A 23,612-nucleotide genomic window follows, 5' to 3' on the forward strand; every position below is an offset into this window, starting at 1 on the left:
TTCCTTTTTTTTTTTTTTCCATTTCCTCTGCTTTCCTCTCCTTTCCTTTCCCTTCCCTTATTTTTTCCCCTTCAGCGACGGACATGCCGCTGCCTGAGGGAAACAACAGAGGAAGGGGCCAGGGAAGGACCTGTGTGAGAAGGATGAGGCAGGACAAAAGTGAGAAAAAGAGAGAGGCTTTGCTCTGAGAGTGCTGGGAGCTGAGCAGGGACGCGCCTCATCCAGCTCCCAGTGCTCCCACCTTGCCCTAAGCAACCCAGTGCCACAAACGCTCCCTGCTGCCAGCTCCCTCAGCCGATGGGGATGAGCAGGGGGCCAAGGTCTGAAGTCTGAAATCTTTTCCCCACCCCAGGTTCAATACTTTTGTTTGGGAGCAAAGGGAGAGCGCAGCACACGAGCTTTCCCTCCGAGTCTGCTGTAAGCATTCAGCAGTCCCAGATCTATCAGCAGGCAAAAAATTTGTGAGCTCAGCTCTTAGTCTCAATGCCATTTTCTATTTCTATGGACACCTCCATCTCTTAGGAGCACAAAGGTCCCGAGAGGCTACGCAGAGCAAATAATACCATCTCCCCCGCCCTGCCCTGGGAGCATTGTTTGGGACCTGCCCTAATCCCTCAGCACACTTCAAAGGGAGCCTTCATCAAAAGGTCCCAGCTTGTCACAGGCCCAGGAAGGCCGGTGGTGCTGGACAAGGCACTGAGGCTGGAGGAGACGATGAAGTTTTTCAAGGAGAAACCTGAAAGACAGGCAGAGACCTTGACCCTTCTTAGATTTATCCTCCTAGTCGCTGCTTGTTTTGCAGAAACTCATCTTAGGCCATGGGCCTCCTGCTGCTGTGCCCCGGGGGAAAGAAACAACCCGGCTTGTTTGCAGATCTGCTCAACCCATTCAGCTGGAACCAGAGAACGCTCTTCAACCCCGCTAAAACAGAAAAAAAAGGTAAAAGCTCACAGCGCCGTTCCTCCAGCTGCCCTGTAAATGCTGGTGCGGGTACAAACTGCCACTGGACAGCAAGCACAGAGCTGTGTCTCACGGTAACTTTTCGGACAAACTCCTATGCAGATGGCTGGTCTCACACAGCGAGGGTGAACATTTGTTCCTGATCCAGCCGCACTTGTGCAGCAACACCTCCTGCTTCACACCCCCTGCGCTTTGCCAGACCGCGACCCCTTGTCTCAGAAGCTCGCTTTCCGAGCCAATATTTGGCTTTATTTTTTTAATATCTGGGCTCTGACGACGCAGCTTTCCTTCTGATGGTGCCACCAGACCACCCCGCAGACCCTCCCCAGCCATTCCAACCCCAGCACCCTGCGAGCTGCCTTCCTTTAGCTCCCTTACTTCAGCTATAGGTTCCTCCAACCCCCAAAAAACCCCCTCCCGCCTCTCCCAGCACCGTGCTGGGACGCAGCCCTTGGGGGCGAGCCCCCCCCACACCCCCAACCCCCCCCAGGTCCCCCCCACACCCCCGACCCCCCCCCTATGCACTTGGTACGCTCCCCTCCCTCCTCTCCTCCCTCCCCCCCCCTCCGCCGCGCGGGTGGGAGGCGCCGCGCGCTGCCATTGGCTGCCGGGGCCCCGCAGTCCGCGCGAGCTGCGGGGGCCTCAGTGCGCGCGCGGCCGGCGCGGCGCTCGGTCACTGCCCCCCCCCCGCTGCCGCCGCCGCCGCCATGGCCTCGGGTGGGTGCCGCGGGGCGCGAGCGGAGGGGGCGGGGCCTGCGCCTCCCGGGAGGGAGGGGGGAGAAAAAGAGGAGGGGGGAGGGGGGGAGAGGGCGCCGCGGGGTGAGGGGGGGGGTGAGGGGGGAGGGGGGGATGCGGGAGGGGCCACGCCCCCCTGATGGCGCCCGGTGGCCACGCCCCCTTTGTGGAGGCCACGCCCCTTGCGGAGGCCACGCCCACTCGTCTGGAGACGGTCTCGGCCACGCCTCCTTTATGGGATGGTCACGCCCACTTCATGGGGCAGGGGCTGTAGGGACACGCCTCCTTTTCTCATAGGGCGGGACACGGAATGGCCACGCCCCTTTTCAGAATGGAGGCGGGGCTCTGTGGGGCCACGCCCCCTTTCCGCCGGGGGCGGGGGAGTGAGGGGTGGGTGGTTTCCAGCCCCCCTCCGGGCCTGCCCCCCCCCCCAATTTTGAACCCCCCGCCAATCAATTACCGTGTTTTAATTGGGATGTGGCTCCAGGCTGTGTGAGGTGGGTTCTGCCGTTTCCCCCCCCCCTTCCCAGGACCTTTCTCTCTGAACTTTGGCTGCTTTCAGGGAAAATGCCCCCGGATCCATCATTTTCCAGCAAAAAAATGCAGTTTGCAGAGCTGCTGCGAGGTTCCTGAGCCCCCAGAGCCCACCAGAATGAACCCCTCAGGAGGCCAGGGAGCGCTCCGAGAAAGGCAGCTTGGCACGCACAAAAATGCATAAATAGAGGAAATTCCTCCGCTTCTATGTATTCATATTTTACGGGCTCCTTATCTGGTGGCTTTCAGTCTTCTTCCAAAACGCTGTGGTTTGGCACAAGTTCGTGAGGGAGAAGCTGAGGGGATGAACTGCACTGCTGTAGTTCGGAGGAAGTTACATCCTTCCTCAGGAATTCTTCCTGAGACGACCCCTCGTGTTCTTTGCTTTAATTAGCACTATTAATTTCGTATCAATTTTAAGTGAGGCATTTTTAAATGCTGCAGCCTATTTAATGGGAAGCTTTGTTACCATTCAAATGGAAATAACAAAAAATTTCTGACCTGCCCTGTACACGTGTGTGTAGGCACTGGCAGGAGTGGGGCTATGAGCAGGGGAAGGAGGTGCACTGAGCAGGTTTGGGGCGATTTGGTGTGTGCTTTGTTTGCAGAATGCTTATAGCTGTTTGTGTATGGCTTATGGCATTCATCCCGAACTGGAATTCACCCTCAGCTTCAGCTTTTTAGGCAATTCCAGGTGTAGTGGTTAGATATAGGGAAAGAGAGAGGGGAAAGACTAAAACCAGGAGTTCTTGGTATCCGTTCTTAGACTGTGGTACCCCAATGTTTGTACTGCTCCCTGGGGTGATTCGGAAGGACCAGGAGCATCCCGAGGCTGTTTCCCAGACTGACAGTACTGGCAGAGAGAACCCGGTGCTGGGTTTTGACCAGAAGATGGAAACTTCAAGCGTAAAGGTCAGGATTTGAGGCACCTGCACGGAGCAGCGAGGCCAGCAGAGGCCGTGTGGCTGGGAGGCTGTGGCCATGAAATGCTGGAGCCCGCTCTGGAGATCTGCACCCAAAGGGCCTGAAGGTGGTGGAGCAAAGTATGCGGGTGCTGCGGCCCCACTCCTGGCACGTGTGGCCAGCTGGAGAAACAGTCTGTAGGGCTTGGTGCTTCCCTTGGTGCTGTGAGACAGCTCTTAGTACTCAGAAATTTGAATTTTTACAGAAGCCAGGGAATCTGTCTTTCTGCCATTAACAAGACAAAATGTGGTAAGCTAAATCAATAAAGACCAAGCAGCATATTTAGGAACTGAGTTCCAGCTTAGGTATTAGTTTGTGTGTTTGTTTTTGTGACATTGATAGCTTTTACAAGTTAAATGCCATACTTCAAATCAATTTCAGTGATTTGTCTTTTTTCTTACTTGAAATTGTATTCTGAAATCCATATTCTTCCAGTGTGTCTGTCTTTCAAGAATCGATTTCCATGATATCTGATGTTTAGATTAATTGGAAATAACCTCCGTAATACCTGTCTGGACAAGCTGTATGTAAATGAATTAATTCTTGCGTGGTTGGGGCTATCAGCAAGGGAAATGTCATCTCCAGATTCTGTCTCTGTGCTAGGCAGAGCTTTTGTAGGGTGCCTTCAATGGGGTGGGCCTGGCCTACTTAGCTTTGCTTGATTAATGAAGCAGCTGCATTCTGAGCCTTGATGATGGGACTGTATTCAGTAGCCATTAGAGGGGGTTGTGCAGTCCTGAATCTGAGGATGCACCACGAAAATGGAATCCAGATGCTTCACAGAGAGAAGTTCAAAGCATTTGTACCTCCCCACACTGTGCTCCCCTTCTCCCCATCGGGATGTCTCGACTGCTGGCAAGAAGCAGCTCTCAGATTCTGCTGGGAAAGTACCTGCGTTGTCTAGTGTCTACACCTTCCTTCCTCTCCCCCAAATTCTTCCTTTTATATTAAGTAGAGGAATAAAGTATCAATTGGAAGTTCTCAACATGTCTTACTTCTTATTTTTCTAGATTCGGGAAGTTACAGTCAGTCTGGGGGCCAGCAGAGGTATGGTATTTTTGTTTCTTTCTTTCTCTTGGCAATTAAATGTGCAAAATAAAGGGAATTTAGGATTCCCAGCAAGGTGTTTGAATCTTGGAGTGTGATACATTGTTGATAACGTTTTTGAGAGTAACGGTTGTAGAAAGCTTGTAGCCTTGGGCCTTTATTAAGAATCCTTATAAGATAGAGAAAAGGTGATGTTCCTGAAGGGAAGAAAACAAGGAGGGTTGAAATGGAAGGCTATCTTTTAATAAGAAGAACTTTTGAAATGTCATGGATATAGAGAAATATTTTCATACGTCTGCCTTAAGCTGCTCACTGAGGTATTAGTCAAAGTTTATACAAGAATAAAGGTGATGGCCACATTAATACTTGACTTGCCCAGTAGAGGGACTTTTTTTTTGTAAAACAAAAACAAAAACAAAACCTTTGAAAACTGTTCATAATAGTGTAATTTAAAAGCCATTTAAAAATAGCTGTAAGATTTTTGGGGTGAGGTTGTATTTTAATCAGTAAAAGAGAAGTGTTCTTACAGAAGCATGAGATTCATGGATAATGCTGAGTGTGCTAATGAAAGTGATCGGGTTCTGTGCGTCTGGCAGTATGAGTTTGAGTTTATATCTGAGTTTGATGTGAGTTTCAGCACATGATTCTTCTGTAAGTTCATGAAACCTTAAAGTGGCAGAATAATGAGTAAGTATAACCGAAAGCTAATGCGGTTTTTGATGGTGGTGATGTCAAATTGTCCAGCAAACACCAAATTGACAGCAGTTGACTGAAATAAAATTAACTTTATGAGAATGTACTGAAAAATTTAAAATGCCATGGGTATGTATGATACAATTTTCTGTGATTCGTAAGAACCTATCAAATTGTAGTAAGCCCAACCTTCAAGTACTTTAAATTTACACTTGAAACAGAGCAGAAATTAAAACAAGCACTTATAGCTCTGCCAATTAGCTGTGGCAACCATACTGATGCTTTTCTAATATGCCTACAGCTGCAGGACTCAGATGAAACACCTATTTTCAAAATGAAAAGAAACTTAAAATAACACCCAAAGTACCTTCATTTTCCAGTGCTGTAAAAGCTTACTAGCTGTGTTTTTCTCTTCCAGCTATTCCTCCTATGGCAATCAGGGCAGTCAAAGTTACGGGCAAACACAGGTAAGTTGAGAAAAGTCATCGTGTCCTTCAAAGCAGATGTTTGAGTAAAATAAAAAATAAAAATTTGTTCCTGGCTGGCCATGTCACGGCTGGGAAGAAACGTTCTCAGTTTGTGCTTGTTGTTTGCAGTCGTGTCTAGCAAAGAAAAACTGCAATTACCTGCTGTGGAATTTGCACTTATTTGAATACGTTATTTAAATTACAGGGATATTCTGGTTATGGGCAGAGTGGAGACAATTCCTCCTATGGACAGAACTATGGAAACTATCATGGGAACTATGGACAAAATCAAACAGGTTTGGCTAGCTTGTTACATTCATTGGCAGTAATTAAAAGGTGAATATTTGCTGAAAATTTTTTTCCTTGATTTTCAGGTTATGGACAAGATTCCCAGGGGTATGATGATGAATCCGGTTATGATAATCAGAATCAGAGCTCATACAACCAGCAGTCTTACAGCAGTCAGGGACAGCAGAAGGGGTCGTCCAGAGGGTAAGGAAGCTTAAGCAATATTTGCTTAAACTACTGTCTAATAGTTGTGCGTTCCTAACTAGAGCTATAAGAAGTTTCCAGCTACAGTTGCTAAAATAAAAAGCAAACAACAGAACAACCAACAAACATCTGAAAATTCCCACTTTTAAGAGCTTTATAATGAGCAGAAGTGGGATTGCTGCACTCAGTTCAGTACTTTACACAATTACAAATGTATTTTATTTCTTAAATGATATACTCAAATCAGTTTCAGTGGGATTAATAATACAGCTCTGAAAATATCCTGGAAAACACATTCCAGCTTCCCATAATGAGTTAAAAGGCCACTTGGTGCTAGAATACCTTTATTGTGTAATTTGCAAGCTCCATGTTTACACTCTAAGGTTACGTCTTACGGTAGCTCTTTAATGAGGCTCAAGTGGCCTATTAAAATACACTGTACGCACTAAAGCTCATTCCTGTGTTCATGCTCCAAAAATTCTTACTTTGTTTTGCAAGGTTTATATAACAATCCGGACTTCAGCAAACCAGTACTTGGTTTCTGGTTTTGTAGTTGTTATTGCCAAACATCTTAATATAAACAAGCACGATTTTAATCTGAACAGTAGGTGATGTCACTCAGAGTAGAGCGTCCTTTGCACATCTCAAAGGAAGGCAGGTACATGGTTAAGTTTTGGTTATCTTTGCTTTGTTTTCTGAGAATTTTTAAGAGTTGTACAAACATACACAAGACTAGGCAATAACGTGGTTTTTAGCTCTGTAGACATCCTGTGGAAAAACACTGCAGTAGGGCGTAGATTCTCCAAAACAGTTGGTTTTGACCAGGAAAATTAACAAAGACAGTGGAGGGAAACTGTTTTATGTATGGTTGTAACAAATAAGCAGAAATTGGGATGGTAAAAATGATAGCTTTGTAGAGGATGATCACAAAGTCGTAGCTCTCGCTTCCTGAGGGAAGGGAGGAAGGAAAAACTGCAAATAGTGGAGGGTCTCAGTAATGGCTTCTGTTGTTGGTGATGGTGAAAAAGCTAAAGTAGATCTGTCTTTTTTTGAAATTAAGATATAAGCAAAGTCTTAGCAATCTCTTTGTTACTGGGATTAGTGACGTTGAAGGTAAGATCTAGGCTAGAACTGGGAGAGAGCAAGTTACACGAGTATTTAGTTACATGGGAAAGTTTGAGATTGGTTGGTGTGAATGGATTTCGTCTTAGAGTTCTTTGAAAAGCTGGTGGAGACTTCCTGTAGGCTTTTAGCTTTTTGTTTGGTTGGTTTTCTGAGGCATTTCGGGGAGCAGATAAGATTGCTAAAGACTTGAGAATGACAAATGTGGTGCTTCATTTTTTAAAAAAGGTGAGAGAAGGGAGGAGGAAGAGAAGAAAGGGTGACAGGTCAGTGATTAATTTCAGTTACTGGAAAGGTAATACTGTTAAGCTGCAACGAAGCACCTTGGGGGAAAACAGAAAGATGAGTAACAGTCAGTGTTTCGTGGATACAATTTATTTCTCATAAATTTATGCAATCTATTGCTATGACAGTGTAACCTAACTGGAACAATAATTGTCTTGCATATCTAGTTTTTCAAAATACTTTTGCTTCTACCTTGCATGCTGAATTAGGAAGTAGCCTAGGGACATGCGGTGTAGGTGAGGTTTTCTTGTGGTTGCTGTAAAGTTGATTAAATAACATAGTCAGAGAAGAGTTATTGATGACTCCCTCTTAGAACTTTGAGGCATGTTGAGTTATAATATCCAAGAGGTCAATGTTTCTGGTAAAAGCTGGTGGGATAATATGTACAGATGGCACTAAAATGGGAAGAACTGCAAGTTTGTTAGAGGACATCACTACGGTTAGAATAAGTTCTTGGCAAAATGGTAGAACACCAGAAGATAGGGTGCAGTTCAGTAATGCAAAGTTCTGAGGGCTTTTTGTAGGCTGGAAGTAGCAGCTGCACAATACAGCGTGAGCAGCCTGTGTCTTCCCCACTGCTCTGTAGGAGAGGATTTGGTGTTCTGTGGGTCATGGGCTTTGCATCAGCTATTGTCACGCAACTGGGGAGCCAACCTTGTACTGGGATATGTAAAGGGAGCACTGCTGTTAAGTTTCACGTGCAGTAGAGATTGAGGACGTCTTGAAAGTGATAGTAATACACACTTTTCTCTCTTGGTTTTACTGGAAGCCAGGTACGTCCCAACAGAGGTGAAATGTACAGTATTTTCATTTCAATATGCCAGTAATGACTTGGAAGGTAACTGTGACTAGGAATTTTTTAGCAATGTTATGTGTTTTCAGCCGTTACTTTGCTCTCTATTCTGTGAACATTTAGCTATTAATACACGTTCTGTTTATTTTAAGTGGAAGAGGCTCTTATGAACAAAAGTCAAACTATGGTCAGCACCAAAGCTCTTATGACCAGCAGTCAAGCTATGGACAAAACCAAGACTCTTATGACCAGCAGTCAAGCTCATACGACCAGCAGTCGGGCTATGGCCACCAGGGCTCATACGACCAGCAGTCGGGGTATGGCCACCAGAGCTCATATGACCAAAAGTCAGGCTATAACCAGCACCAAAGCTCATATGGCCACTCCCAGCAATCCTACCAGTCTCAGAAGGGAAGCTATAGCCACAACAGCCAAGGTAAAATTCAGAGGTTGAATTCAATATTGGCTAGTAAAATTGAACAGAAACACTGTGAAATTGTCTGCGGAAGAAAATCCATCTGATAACTTGATGAATAGTGAAAAGCTCTTTTTTCCATGTTGGTATTCTTGGGGAATGTTCTGTTTGTTAAGACTTTCAAAATGTTATGTGGAGATGAAAAGCTTCTGGGGCCCTGGAAGTGTTGTGGTTGCATTTGTTGGAGGCATCCTTGCAGAGTTCATGTCTCTTGAGTTCTAAAGCTCTAGGTGAAATTTTCTTGTAAGTTATTTTGCACCTTTTTCTTGTTTGACGATGACATATCTTGATCAGTCATGACAAGCTTTTCTACCTCACATTCCAGCTTTATGCTGTGTTGGTGAATTCTGAGATAGACAGAAATGAGAATCGTAAGACTGACCTTTTTCTGCAAAATCTTGACACAAGCAGCTGGGCCCATACTCATCCTTGTTCTGCCTTCAGTGGTTTCTTTTGCAAACTAGGAAGGCGAAGTGGAAGTATAATGAAAAGTATATTTTAGACGGTATGTGTTAAATATTTGGAAAATGTAGTATTTATGTTAAAATTAACATAGTGTTTGCTTTATGAGATACTGTGTGGTGCTGGAAGCCAAGGAACGTAACTGGAGCAAAATCAGACTTTGCTCCATTACTCCCTGGGGTAGATAATGGAAGTGGGATATTTAGAAATTGCCATTTATATCTAGAAAGTGTCAGACTTAAGGAAAACAAATTGTAGGGCAGGAATTTTGTAGGGCTGCCATTTGCACTGCCATTTACTCACATTTTGTCTTTTTTTTTTTTTTTTCCCCTTCAGATGATCGTCGTGAAAAGAGTAGGTATGGAGAAGATAATAGAGGATATGGCGGGTCACAGGGAGGAGGTAGAGGGGGCTATGACATGGATGGAAGAGGTCATATGTCTGGATATAGGTAAGTAATCTCATTTCAGTGCCTGCAGTTCTTTACCCTTCTATCTTATTATTTAGCTGTTTTTAAATTTTATTATTATTCCTAACTTGATTTAGATTTCCAAAAATGGAAGGTAGTTGGTTTCTAAAGCTAAGCCTTCCTGCACTGTGCAGAAATGCATTTTGCCCAAGAAAAGCATTTACATTCAGACAGATTGAGACCAAAGTATTTGATTTTTATGACACATAGCTATATATTATATTACATTAGTTGCAATAAAAGAACTGCCAGAACCCATCACTTGAAATAGGATATTTAAAACCTATGATATTCTTTTTTTTAATATTGAGAAAACCAGCAGACAGGGTTTGAGACAGTTTTATAAAATTCATAGCTAAAGCAGCTAACCTTTCGGCAGGGAGGTATTTTGACTTTATGGTTACAGTAAGGTTAGACAATTATCTTTCTGCTTCCTAAATATTTTTTTAATCAAAAGTTTATCTTTTGATTTACTCTAGTAACATTGCTTTTTCTTTACTTTTTTTTTTTTCAGTTCTAAACTTTAATTAAAACACAGCTTTTTTTTATTGGTTTAGCTGTCAGTATGAACCCATTTATTTTAGGTGAATTTTTAATGCTTACATTACTGTTTCCCTGTCTGCCATTGACCTAGGCCCTGCCCTGTAAAGAAGATTTATGCACATACAAAATTTTGTGCTTGTAGACTTCTTTCACTCATAGGCCTTAGAGATTGGAACCTTTGTTTTAATCCTATTGAATTAGGACAAATTACATGGCTATTTCTTAAAATGTAGCCAATTGTGACAGTTAATTATGTACCTCCATGTTATGGCTGTGGGATGCAGAGTGTTCATTCATACAAAGGAAGAATGTTGCGGCTTCCAGTGAGCTTTGCAGCGTTGCTTGCCAACATCACTTTCCCTTTAGCAGACTGCACAACTCTGGGTTATTGCATAAACTCCAGATAAAGCACATTAAGTATACAATGCCATTCGTGTAAGCTGATCTAATTAAAATAAAGTAATCCAACAGCGTGTTAAGACTAAATTACTTTAAAAAATACTTATTTTTAAACCACATTTAAAGTTTGCCTTCTCCTAAGGTTGTCCCAGATGGTACTTCATGGTTTGCTATTTGGATTACGTAGGTGGACCATTACCTCTTTTAATTAGACATGGTAGCAGTTACTTATATAAAAACACAGCAAATTTTAATATTAATGTAAACTTAACTAGCTAAATAATTTCTAAGTTCGTTTACAGTTAAACATGAACATTTGTTTTTAAACCATGGATGAGGTCATTTCATATCCCTATGCCCTTTCCAATAGGAGAAATAAATGTGAGCTTCAAAAAACATTTGGTAGGCTTGATCACTTTGAAACAAACCTCTGTCTGTGCAAGACAAAAATAAGATAAATTAATGTCTGTGAAAATAAAGCCTCTTACCGTATTTTTCCAAAATGAAAGAAAATTTTTGTTCACGTGTCCATGTGGATAATGGTACATCACTGGACTTGAAAGCCCAAAGAAGGAAAAGAGTGAAGGTGTGAATGGAGAGATGGGGGGATCTCGATGGAAGTGGGAAGACATTAGAGATATTTATTGTGAAGTCTTTCTGCTTCTGTTAAATGACGCAGTCTTTAATGCCATTTGCATTGAATTTTTTTATGAAACTAAAGGACTGTCAGTGTTTTTTCAGTCTTTTTGCACAATTGTAATTGGGGATTCTACTTTTGACAAATGTATTTTACGTAAGTCATATGCTTATTGGAAAAGTGTAAAAGGTTAAATTATATAGCAAGCTGTGGTCAAGGGGAAGCTAAGATCGGGTAAGAAATTGTGCTTGGTCCTGTGAAAATGTGGGGTTTCAGGGCAGTTTTTTGGTTTTGTTTCTTTGTTTTTTTGTTTTTTTTTTTGTTTTTTTCCTAAGGACAGCTTGTGTAGGAATGTCAATTCTAACTCCAATAACTTAAATTTTTTTACTTTGACTGTATTTTGATGTTTAAATTGTGGAAATTCCATAGCCATTAGGAAATATCTAACAATCTCATCTACAGAGATGTTTGCACTGTTGTAGTAAAATAGGCTTTGATTTTTATAATGATTAGAAACTAATGTGTAAACGAGTACTGTCAACACACAAAATCAGTATTTCTAAATCACCTAAACAGACTTCTCAAATGATATAGTGCTTGGTTTCGATTTTTTTCATTTCTTGTTCCCGGACTTTATGAAAAAGACTAATAACTGATTTGAGATCTTAGCAGATGAATCTCTTTTGTGCCAGCTAGCAATAAAAATTGTCTTCCCTTGTGATGAAAAGCAGGGGAAACTTGCTGCAGCTTGTTCATCAGTAAGCATTACCCAGTCGCTGGTGTTCTCACAGCTGTATTGCCTAATTTAGTCTGTGGTGCTGGGCAATGAACGCATCCTGTTCACAGGCCTTTGGTTGCTGGCACGTTGCTGTCTTGCACTAGTGAAATCAGAGACTTTGGCCACTGGTTGGACATTTGTTTTATCGCAGGATTCTTGCCAGCTTCAGTGGCCTGTAGAAGCTTACCCTGTGTACCTCTCAGAGAGTCTGGCAGTGCAAAAAATTCTGGAGGATTTGGGGTAAAATCAAATTAGCATTTTTAAATATTGAGAGCTCACGTTTCTATGAGTACCCTTTGTCAAATATTTTAAAATATATTTGGTAAAGTTAAGGTGTGAATCATTATTCTGAAAACTAGAACGACCTGCATGCACACTGTAGCGAACGCTTTCCGCACTCATTTTTCTTCTGTGCCTGTTCAAAGTCATGCAGCACTGAGAAGAATATCTTGAGAAATTGCTTTGCAGTTTCCCTAGCTGATAGGATGATAGAGAATAATTATTTTCATATGTCAGCTGTTCACTTTTTAATCTTAGTAACTGGGGGTTTCAAAAGAATTCTTCAGATTTTTTGAATGATCTTAAATTACATCTTTTGGGAATCTAGTACTCGATTTTTCTGCCCTTTCATTTTGAAGCTTTGAAAATTGATGATCTCAAAAAGTCATATTTTTGGCTAAGAAACAAAATAATTTTCTTTAACCCATAATAGAAGAGGCTCCTCTTTGAGTTGTTAGGATTACAAAGCGGTTACACCAGGTTGTTCCCTTGCAGAGCAAGTCTTTTTCTTCTTCTTCTTCTTAGTCCTCATCTAAAAAATGAGGAATTAATTGCTAATTGTGGTTATGGGACTGAATCGTTTTGATTAAGCATGCAAGTGGGAAATCCAGTAGCAATACAAAGCAGGGCTGTTCTCTCCCACCTCAGAAGAGCCATTCAGCCAGTCGAGTACCCGTACCCACGCAAGCGCCCTTCTGTTAGAGTCTGGACCAAACGGGAGAAGCTTTGCCATTGAATTTGCTCATGAATTTGTTAGTGAAATTACATTGGTGCAGTTTCGAAAAGAATTTTGATGACCACGTCCTTGGGTATGGCTAACTTTGCTCAACGCAGATTTTGTTCTTTTCCAGATCTGCACTATAAACAGGAATTACTTACGCAGCTTAATTGCTATATTAGCCATTCCGAGTGGGAGTTAGCTTACTGCGGTATCAAGAAACTCCAGCATAATGCACAAGGTTTTTACAACGGGGTGGTTTGTGTTCAAATTAATGTTTAACTTGTAAGAGGCTAAGCTCAAGCACATATAGGCTTCGGGGAAACATGAGCAGAGGCAATAAATACGGGCAGCAGAAAAAGCCATCTGCCGGTGACTTCACAAGGAGTGCTCTAAGCATTCCTTTCTTGTTTGCAAAATCACATCCTTACATGTAACTCCCACACACTTGATGAGGCATAGATACACGTCAGAGGCGAAAATTTGGTTCCTGAATTGTTAGTGCTGCTGCCAGTATCTGATCACTTCTGTGTATCATTTGTCTGCGTAGCGTTGAGCTTTCCATGTAACCGAGCCTGTAATTTGAATTGCTCTCAGCTGAGGTAAGCAGTGTTCAGGTGAACTGCGTTTACACTCAAGTAGATGATGTTTAGATGTGTGACCAAGTATGGAAGAGCAGCTGATAATATTTTTCATAGCAGTAAGTTTTACCACCGTGAATGGTGTCACGTACGCTCTCTGGCTGCTCCAGTTCTCTTCTGTTTTACCTTTGGTGGTGGTCTTGCTGAGTCTTAGCAACTTGTTCGTGATCCTAACGTTGGGTGCTGAAACCCCAAACTGCATCTGGTCAGTCATATGTTTGATCTGTGTGCCAGACTGATGAAGCAAGAGGCTGTGAAATGCTGAAATTAAATGTTCCACATCTTCTGGAAGTGGCTCAGTGCACATGGGCAGGGACTTCGAAGTGGAGGAAGGCACTCACCCGTCAGTGAGGGTATCTGCTGCTGAACGGCTGCAGATTTTGGTTGGGTCAGTGGGAGACTGAGCAGGAGATAACGTGCTGAAGCACATGTGGGCAAAAACATATTTCTACAGCCTTTAATTAAAAAACAGTAATTGAAAAGCATTGGATTGCACTAACACTTGCAATCCAAGGCACAGAATATATATTGCAAAGTTAAATGAGGCTTTAGGCTACGACTGCCTATGCATTGTATATATCCATCGCTTCTGAGTCATAGTGCACACGTTTTACCTCAGCATCTGAAGTAAAATCCTCACGTCCTGTAACATTTTGGCTGTATTGGTCATGGACTTTCTCCATGTTTTTAGATTGTTGGGTTTTGTTTTGTTTTTGAAATTGATGTCTGTGCTGCTGTATACTTTCAAAACAAAACATACGTGTGCTGGATAATGCTGTCCTAGTGAATTGGGACCATAATCAAGGGCTTGAAAGCTTTGATATCGTTTCTATGGTTGACGTGTGACTGTTGTGTCTTATTTCTAAAATTTTAAATTTTAGAAAAGCAGGTGTCTCACTGAAAATTGTTGGGTTATAATGACATTTTCTTTAACTGAACTGAACTGGAGGTGGCAGAAAGATATTTACAGGGTTTTTTGTGTGATCACCAGGATGGTTTTATCATTTGTCCTTGAAAACAGCCAGCCTTGAATAAAGACCAGCTCTGATGCTGCATCTACAATTCATTCACTTTACCTCTTTAATGAGCAGAAAGTAATTGCTTATGAGTAAACAACAAGGCAATTTAGCATTTAGATTTTTTCCATGGAGTATAAATTACAAATTGGCAGCAGAAATTCAGTTTTATTTCATTGCCTTTTGCTGGGATACCCGTGTCCTGTGTCAGGACCCCCAAGAGCTGGCAGATGGAATTAAAACCTGGAGCAACTTCTAGCTGTCAAGCTCCTTGCTGGAGATGCTGCTCATACCCGTGCGTTACTTCCAGAACAAAATTCCTGGGGCTTGGAGACAGCCCTCTGCCTCGGGGTTTGAGCTTGGGCTGGCTTTATTGTAGTGTCTGAGCATGAAAGCTTGAACGTTGCCAGGCCTGGTGGCAGGTGAACCTGCCCAATTTTTGGCTGGCAGCTGTGTCTTCCACACAGGGGAGGGCAGGCAGCTGTGTGAGGCAGTCTTTGTGACACTTGCTTATTGACTTTCCAAAAAAATCCAGTGGTTGTATTTTTCCTGAAGGCTTTGACTATCGATTGCATTGTATTCATAGCACGGATGCAATTAAAATCGCTGTTGTGAAAGTTCCTACCTGCGCAAATATTTACATTTTAAAGAGCGAGGGTTTATTTTCATGCACATAATCGGAGGCGTAACATCCTGTTCCAGCTCCCCCTCCTAACCTTTGAAAATTGATGTGTCTAATCTCTTAACTTGGTCTACGTTTTGTGCCGCAGGTTGCAGAATGAATGAATTAAAACTTGACGGCCTCTGCTTTTGAAGCTCACATGCACACACCTCTGTAATGGGCTGATCGTGCAGCAGCTCCCCCCAGACCCTTTCTCAGAGAATGGCTGATGCTGCTGATTTGCCCCCAGTATATAAATGCCTAACGATGGAGGTTAATTAACTTTAACTCTTCTCAGTTCTAGGAAAGTATAAAGTACTAATTATTCCAAAGCAGCAATTACACCTACAATTAAAGCCCATTAACATTCATGAAAATAACGATTCCCTTTTAAAACCCAGTTCTTAATAGCAGTCATTTTGGTTTAGGGGATGGGAGGAAGTATTGAAACAAAGATACCTGTGTGGGCTAGTTTAAATGACTCGTAAGGACACTTCTCCAGTGCAGCACCCTGTGAGATTATTCTCTTTCGTGTATTTTAATCCTTGAACGTGAATGATTAGTGAGGAGAACACAGGGAGGGTGCTTTAGCAGCTAGAGAGTAACTCTCAACTTGTGATCAGTTAACTGTAGTTTGAGCCTTGGGCTCAGCGCTTAGAGACTTAAGGAAGAAATCATTTCTTCAATTTTTCCTCTGCAGTGGTGGTGACCGTGGTGGCTTCAAAAATTATGGTGGTAAGTGCCGAGTATCCAAAAATGTTTCAGTGGAAATTCTTTATAAATCTAAAAGCCACCGATATCTTGTTACTATCTCGTAGAAGCATTGTAGAGTTTTGGTGAGGCTGGTGTGTTCATGAGTTTTAATAGCCAAACCCTTAGCAGTAAGGTGGATTTCTACTTTGTCCAATTGCATGAAAGAATTTGTGGAGGCGGTGATGTTCACCGGATTTTTTTTTCTTTTCCTTTTTTTCATTTTATTTTGTTGTTGTTGTTGTAACAAATGCTTCTTAGAAAGGTCCTAGAGGGGGAAAAAAACACCTTGGTAAACTGCTTGGTGGTCTGATAACCAGCATTTGCAAGATAACACCAGCATAGCATCAGTGTGGCAACTGCTACATGCTGCAAGTTAAAGAACACAGTAACGTCCTACAGACACCCTCTGTTGAACGTTTTAATCTTAATATTCTCTAAATCTCTGGTTAATGTTTTAGATCTTAGATGCATTGCATACATACTTGAAATATTTTCTTGTCTTTAAAAAGAGTCACTTGAAAATGTTTTGCTAAAAACAGTCTTTCTTTTTTTTTTCTTTTTTTTGTTTTAACCCGTCTCATAGGTCAGAGGGATTATGGACAGAGATCAGATGCTGGTAAGAAAGCAAGCAGTGGCTGTGAGTGGATTTTTGCTCTTAGGTCATTGCTTTTAAAATGTCTGTCTAGAGACACGGATGGGGCTGTGATTCCCATGGTTGAAAAACAATTTAGCTAAAGCTTGTCTTAAAATAGATTCCTTTTATTACAGCGCATGTGAATCTGTGGATGTTTTTTGTTGCAGCAAGTAGGGATTTGCTGCTGAACTTTGAATTGGGTTGAGCCAAACAAATGCTTTTTGCTGCTGTAACATTTCTGCTAAACTTTATTATTGAAAGCATACGCTTCCCTGGTGGGTTCGGATGTCCCAGCTGCATGGACAAGCTGGGTGGGTGGCAAACAGCTGCTCAGCTGTTGAACATATTTGGGCTGATGTACTGCAGCACCTGAGGGTGCTGTGCAGGCCTTTTTGGAGTTTGACATTAACCTCAGAATCATGCTTTCTGCTCATCTTTTATCTCACACAAGTTGTCTTTGGGATTTAATGGTCCATTACTGGGTGGTGTGGATCTAAGCTTAAAATGTTAAAGGTGTATGGTAAATGTAGCTTATTTTTTGATAGATACAGAGTCTGACAACTCTGACAACAACACTATCTTCGTGCAAGGACTCGGAGAAGATGTTTCAACAGACCAAGTGGCAGACTATTTCAAACAAATAGGTATTATAAAGGTATGTGAAATGGGAAATCATTAGTGAGGAGGAAGAGGGCTCGTGGAGCTAGTGTATTGGAGATGTACTGGTATCATTTGAGGCAGATGCTTGCTCTGACTCCCCGGGAGTTATGAATAAAATAATATCTTTATCTGGGTTCCCAGATGACAGCTCATTTGAAAAAAGCTGCTGGTGCTGCCAGCTTACTTAGTGACATTTAGATTGCTTCGTGTCTCTTTCAGTTTTTCAGTCTTTATAACCCTTAACACCCTATCCATTATGCCATCCTGCTCCTTCAGCGAGTATGCTTCAGCCTATGGCTCTTCCTTCTGTTTCTGCAGTTCTAAATGAGGGCTTCCTGCACTTGACCTCAATTTTTGCAAAAACGGGGCCCATCATTATTTCATGGAGAACAGTCAGTCAGTATCCCTCGGTCAAAAGCATTTGGTTCTCAAAGCTAGCTCCAAGAGGATATTCCGTCTAATGAGAGTTACCCGTTACAGTTTATGCTCTGAACTGACTTTACCAGTATTTCTCCTTTGCCAAATATACGACCTTTCTTTTCAGACCAACAAAAAGACTGGCAAACCCATGATAAATCTTTATACAGATAAGGATACCGGCAAACCGAAGGGAGAAGCAACGGTGTCTTTTGATGACCCTCCTTCTGCTAAAGCAGCAATTGACTGGTTTGACGGTGAGTGAGATGAGTTGTGCTTTTTGTGATTCATGAATCTAACAAGCAGTGGAGAAAACCAATCAATAACCTCACAGGGGACAGTATGTTACGTTTTGTTTTCCTAGGGAAAACTGTAATTTCATGGTGTTTTGTGTGTGCTGGATTTCTCTTTTATTCAGTGGCAAAGCAGTTGTGGGTTCAGACCAAAAATGTGTAAAGAAACACTTAAGATTTGCTGCTACACCTCAGTCATCCCTGCACAAAGCATGAGTTGGTGTTCATGTCGTTCAGGAGAGCGTAACTTCTTGTTTGGTCCTATAGAGCTGTAATCTGTAATTAACATCTGAATGGATTTCCTATGGTGTTAGTATTGATATTATTAGTGATGTGGTAGCATTTTCAAATTTTGGCAAGGATTACAACAATCTTGAGCCAAGTGCGTTGTATACACGCAGTGGAGAATATTTTTTTTTAATTATATGTTCAATAGAGGAAGATAGCAGATTGCAGAAATACATTAATATAAAACTCATCAGTCCTGATGCAGAAATTGCAATGATAGTTTTTTTTTTTTTCTGGTAGTAAGCTTGAAAAAGAAAAAAAAGAAGTGCCTGTTCCAGTGACCTTTGTGTGTTCACAGAATTTTAATAACAATGGGCAGCAACAAAAGTGCATAGTCCATTTTAGTCTTAAATGATAATATGTAAAAGTCTGGCATGGCGTGCTATTTTGCTAATAAAATACAGTTCATTTTTTGTTTTGGGGGATAGATCAAATATAACTATATTAGATATTCATTCAGCTCTACTTGCTTTGTAATAAACCTTGCATCTATGAAGAACCGAGACCTTATATTGAAAGAAGTCAGGTGTTTCCCTTACTTGGGAGTATTTCATTTTTGTGCTGGGTATTGAATTGTACAAAAGCCTTGTTGCCCTACCTGGGTAAAGAAGTGGACTTGCAATGCACCTGCCCATGACAATAGCAAAAATATTCTTATGTATCTAGTTAAATTGCAAATTGAAGATTGTATTTTAATCAAAAAAAATATCTTTTGATTTATGGAAAAGCTATTAAGTACCCTAGTGTTTGTCATCTCACATTTGGACCAGTGCATTCAAAAGTAAGAGATGACTCCAGACTCCCTGTGTCTTAAAAGGTTTTAATTCAATCTGCATGTGCAAAACACTTCTGTTCTTTTGAACTTATTGCTATGTTGTGGGGACCTCTGTTGATCTTACTCTCACTTTGTCTTTCTACAGGAAAAGAATTCAATGGCAATGTTATCAAGGTTTCTTTTGCAACCAGAAGACCTGAATTCATGAGGGGAGGTGGAGGTGGTGGACGTCGAGGTCAGACTAAAATCTGTAGAATCCTTTCTATGAAATGAGATGCTTTTTAACTGGTAATGGTTTATAAAAAAATAAGTTTGTAGCAGTGATTTGTCAGTGTATGGGCCTTTGGGATTCTGGCAATAAAGGTTGAACCAACTTAAGTGAGATCTGTAATCTTTTATGCACAGCACAGAATCTCTGCTTTCCTTCTGAACTGAAAAGTCTCCAGATCATGGCTCAGCATTTATTACAAAGAGATGACAATGACTTTGAGGCTGTACAGGTTCTACAGAGACAGCTGTGAATTAGCAGTGAATGTTTGCTTTGAACAGCAAAGTCTTGAGATACTCTGATGCTTGCGGATGGTATTAAGCAGGTTAAATTATTCAGCTGTTACTGACTGAGAGCAGCAGTTGGAGGTCTGACTCCTTTAATTAAATAAATAGACATTAATTTCCCTGATTCTCTACATAATCCAGTTTTATCAGTAGCCTGCTGGATATAAATTACCATTTCACAGGAAGCGTGTTTTGTGTGGCAGCTGTCAACACGTTTTAGTTTTAAATCAGACAGTTCTGTAGGCTGATTAAAAAAAAAAAATCTTCAAGAAATTTAGTTGGTATAAAAGTTCTTGGTCTTTTTGATACAGAAAGCAAGAACCGTATTGTCTCTGGGGTTGTGTTCGATGCATGCTGGCATTAATCCAGGTGGTTGTTGTCTTAAGTTTTTGTTCTGTGACTAAATCAGGCCATCTGTGATTGATGTCATACATTGTTAAATCTTTATGACATTTTATTAATGCACATGGTGGTTTTATATTTATCCCCTGGCAATTCAAGCTGATCAAGTTTCCTTTTATTGATGAAAAAGAATTTATAAGAAGTATGTAGTGGAGCAGATTTTTGTGGTCTTCTTCTGGCCACCATGTGCTACTCTTGCTTCTTATTTTTCCTCATCAGCCTAAATTCTAAGTCTGTCCATGTAACCTTGTGTACCTCAGCTATGCATTAACATTAACCTCGGGATATCAAATGCCATTGAGGTTTGGCAGTGGCTGAAACTTCTGTTGTTCTTTTCCCCAAGCTTTCTAGCTAACTGGTATCTACTTGTCAGTGAAGGATTAAAAAAGTAATTTTTGAAGGCTGAGTTCTCCAGTGGTACAATTTTTTGCCTTTGGCCCCGCTCTCTGTCCTTTCAGAGTTCCTAGTGTGGCTCACCGAGTAGGCGATCTTCTGCTATTTACCTTAATCACTTACTCTTTCTTCCACGTGGGAAGTCTGTCTGTCACTTGAGTTTTGAAGCCAGGGGCAATCCTTAAAAGATTTTTCTCATGTATAGGTCGTAGGCACTTCCCCTCTTTTATTCTGATTATAATTTTGTCTACAGGTTCACGAGGTGGATATGGAAGAGGTGGGGGCTTCCAGGGTAGAAGTGGGGAACCCAAAAATGGTGATTGGGTTTGTCCTAACCCGTAAGTGTCATTTTAATTGGGCAGTGGTGTTTCATGCCCTCTGAGTTTCTTAGCAGCTAAGTCTGGGAAATCCTTGTCTTTTCTAGGGGCTGTGGTAACATGAACTTCGCTCGCAGGAACTCCTGCAACCAGTGTGGTGAGCCCAGACCAGAAGATTCACGTCCATCAGGAGGTGTGTGGAAAATCAGTTAAAACTGCTGCATCTCTTCTGTAGTATTAAAATTGTTAATGACTTCTTCAGCTTTTTGGGAAACCTGACTGATGTGCTGATTTGCATTTTCCTCCAGATTTTCGTGGGAGAGGTGGCTATGGAGGAGAAAGAGGGTATCGAGGACGTGGTGGCAGAGGCGGTGATCGGGGAGGAGGCTATGGTGGTAAAATGGGAGGAAGGTAAGCAGCCTCTTTGCCCTTGCTTGGTTGTGCAGCATGTGGACTGCAGAAGTGATATGGACTGAGGGAGAAGAGCATTGTTTGTGTGTGCATGCACAGCTGTGCTATGAAAATATTAACTACAGATAGGAGCTTTGGGACAAAATAAGTCAGTTTACCTACTGAGTGTGTTTTGTGAGCACTGTTGGATAAAGCTATGTAAAAACAACAGAGTACACAGCAGTAGGTGTGGAGATGTTTGACTGAAAGGACTATTTGTTATGTCCTTGCAACTTTTTCTTTCCCTTTCAGAAATGATTTCAGAAATGATCAACGCAACAGACCATACTGAAGACCACTGTGAATGTTTTGTTTGTCTTCTTGACCCGTTGGATAGTGAAATTGCCAGAGTTTTGCCTGCCGCTTCACCCATGGCCTCTTCGGATAGTGGAACTGAGTGAAACTAGATTTTTATTTTGGTGGGAGGGACTGGGGCAGTCTGGGAGGATTTTTTTTAAGTGAGACATTAAAATTTAATCTTGATTTCAACCTTCTCCTCTTTTCTTTTTTCCCCCCATACCTCTTCAACAGGCCCTAAGAAGGAAAAGGATAAACTGTAAAATATTGCCAAAATATGAAGTGTTTTGTAATACAACAATAAATGCTGACTGTTTTATTTGTGAAATCTTACCGTTTCCCAGTTACTTCAGTTGCATGTGCTTCTTTGCAAATTCCCTGCCTTCCTGTGGTCCTGACATACATGTAAGTAGTAAATAGGGACTTATTTGAAATGCCACTGCTTCTTTGACCTGAGCTCTGTGCTGTTGGCAAAAATCTGCAGTTAAGTCAGCGGCAAGCCTACCTGCTATCCATGCCCTCTATCCCAGACTTACAGACTTGTCCACTTCTCCTTTCTTATTTCCTTCTGAGGCTGAAGTCCCGTGTTGCCTGCACTTCTGCGACGCGTGCTGTGATGTGCCCTGCAGCCTTCTTAAGGAGCAGGCAGATGGCAGTGTGCTCTCGTGCTGCCAGGAGCTCAGCGTGTCCAGGCAGTAACTCCTCAAACAAGGTGGGATGGCTTCAAAAAAAAAAAAAAAAAAAAAGGTACAGCGATACGTAACAAATTACCTTTTAATTGCTGCTTTTGATGTGTGGGTGATAGCAAACGAGTTGTGTGCAGCAGTTTCATCTCAGAGGAAAGATGTGGGCGAGGTCCAGATAGACACATTGCAAGCATTTGGGATTCAGCACTGAAGCCAAGGTTTGAAGAGGCAACGATTCTCATTCCTCCTCGTTCCAGGTCACTGCACACGCTGCGGAAGTGTGTTGGTGTGGTGGGAGTCAGTGAGAAGCTGCCACGGTCAGCTTGTGTCCAGCTCTGCCTTTTCAGCACAAGCAATTTGTTGAGAGCGAAAATCTGGTCGTGCAAAATTCCTGAGTGCAAAATACTACAAAAGCAAGTTTTCAGGGAGGGGGTGTAGTCGTAATCTAGGTAATTGGGCATACAGCTGCACAATTTCCGTGTCCCCCTGACCACGTTTTTCAAAGCTTACAAAGAAATGAAGAAAAATAGCTTGTGTTAACATCTGTAACCCAGGTCCCCAGCTCGGGGGTGCATTCATGGTCAGGGTAACAGCTCAAATCAGCCATTACCCCTGGCTGTAGCTGTAATAACCATGCTGAGCCTTTTTAAGGTTTATCCTGGAAAGCAGGGGTCTGGTCAGCAGAGGCATTCATCACAAGCTCCAGCCAGCTGGTTCTTAATACAGCAGAGTTTTAAGACACCTGTGTCCTAGTGACATTATGGCTGTCACCTTTGCCCCTCTGGGGAAAGTGATGTGGTTGGAAAAGCTGCTGCTTTTAATACTGGGGGCAACAGTTCTAGCTCCTTCTAGGACCTTCTCAGCCCCCAAGCTTGTTTCTCTCCCAGGCTAAAAGCACTTATGCCTTTAAGCAGTCACTTCCCAGCTGGATTACCAAGTAGACCAGTATTCAAGTAAGCCCTAGGACTGCTGGAGCTGTCACCACCTTCACAGCTTTCCTAGCCTGGCAGTGATGCTGCAGGGTGTTTGTTTAGGATCTCTTCTGTACTGGGGCAAGGCAACCTGTGTTCTTGCATGCTTTTTAAGACCGTGAAAATAACTTCTTCACCAGCTGTTTTGTTTTACAGAAAACTTGCAAGTCAGGCAGGGAAACGGGGATACTCAGTTGCTGGCACATATGGTTTTCAGTTGCTTTTGGTGTAGAGAGAGTTAAATTAATTTGGAGAAGCCTGGGAAGATACGTTCTGTAAGAGACATAAACCCAGATGATGATTTAACCATGTCATGGCCTCCAGCTGTTTCTGCTAAGTCCTTTATAGCCCTGCAGTTTTTCTCAGCAACTACCTTAAGTTCAGCAGGGTAAGCTTTAATGAGGTTAAAAGAAAAGTAAAAAACTTAAAAGAAAAAAAATAATCAGTAGTTAGTATCTCGAGGGTTGAATGAATCCTGGCTCTTCCTGACATGGTAACATCTGTTCTGGTGAAGCAGATCGCTCTGTGCTGCTATGCAAATAAAGTCTTCTA

The 23,612-nt window shown here is 42.2% G+C and overlaps 1 protein-coding gene across 1 annotated transcript; it reads left to right on the top strand.

Moving 5' to 3' along the window:
- The first annotated feature begins 1,581 nt into the window (after positions 1-1,581).
- Positions 1,582-21,731, top strand: TAF15 (TATA-box binding protein associated factor 15). The gene is made up of 16 exons (XM_084299849.1): positions 1,582-1,677; positions 4,203-4,239; positions 5,351-5,399; positions 5,605-5,695; positions 5,774-5,891; positions 8,244-8,527; positions 9,365-9,479; positions 15,870-15,904; positions 16,506-16,538; positions 17,102-17,211; positions 17,761-17,890; positions 19,135-19,224; positions 20,593-20,677; positions 20,764-20,849; positions 20,965-21,067; positions 21,359-21,731. The coding sequence occupies exons 1-16, from the start codon at positions 1,668-1,670 to the stop codon at positions 21,396-21,398; spliced, it is 1,416 nt and encodes a 471-aa protein (XP_084155975.1). The 5' UTR covers positions 1,582-1,667; the 3' UTR covers positions 21,399-21,731.
- Positions 21,732-23,612: the final 1,881 nt, after the last annotated feature.

The sequence above is a fragment of the Netta rufina genome, assembly GCF_964035555.1.
Source record: "Netta rufina genome assembly, chromosome: 21".
Classification (NCBI taxonomy): domain Eukaryota; kingdom Metazoa; phylum Chordata; class Aves; order Anseriformes; family Anatidae; genus Netta; species Netta rufina.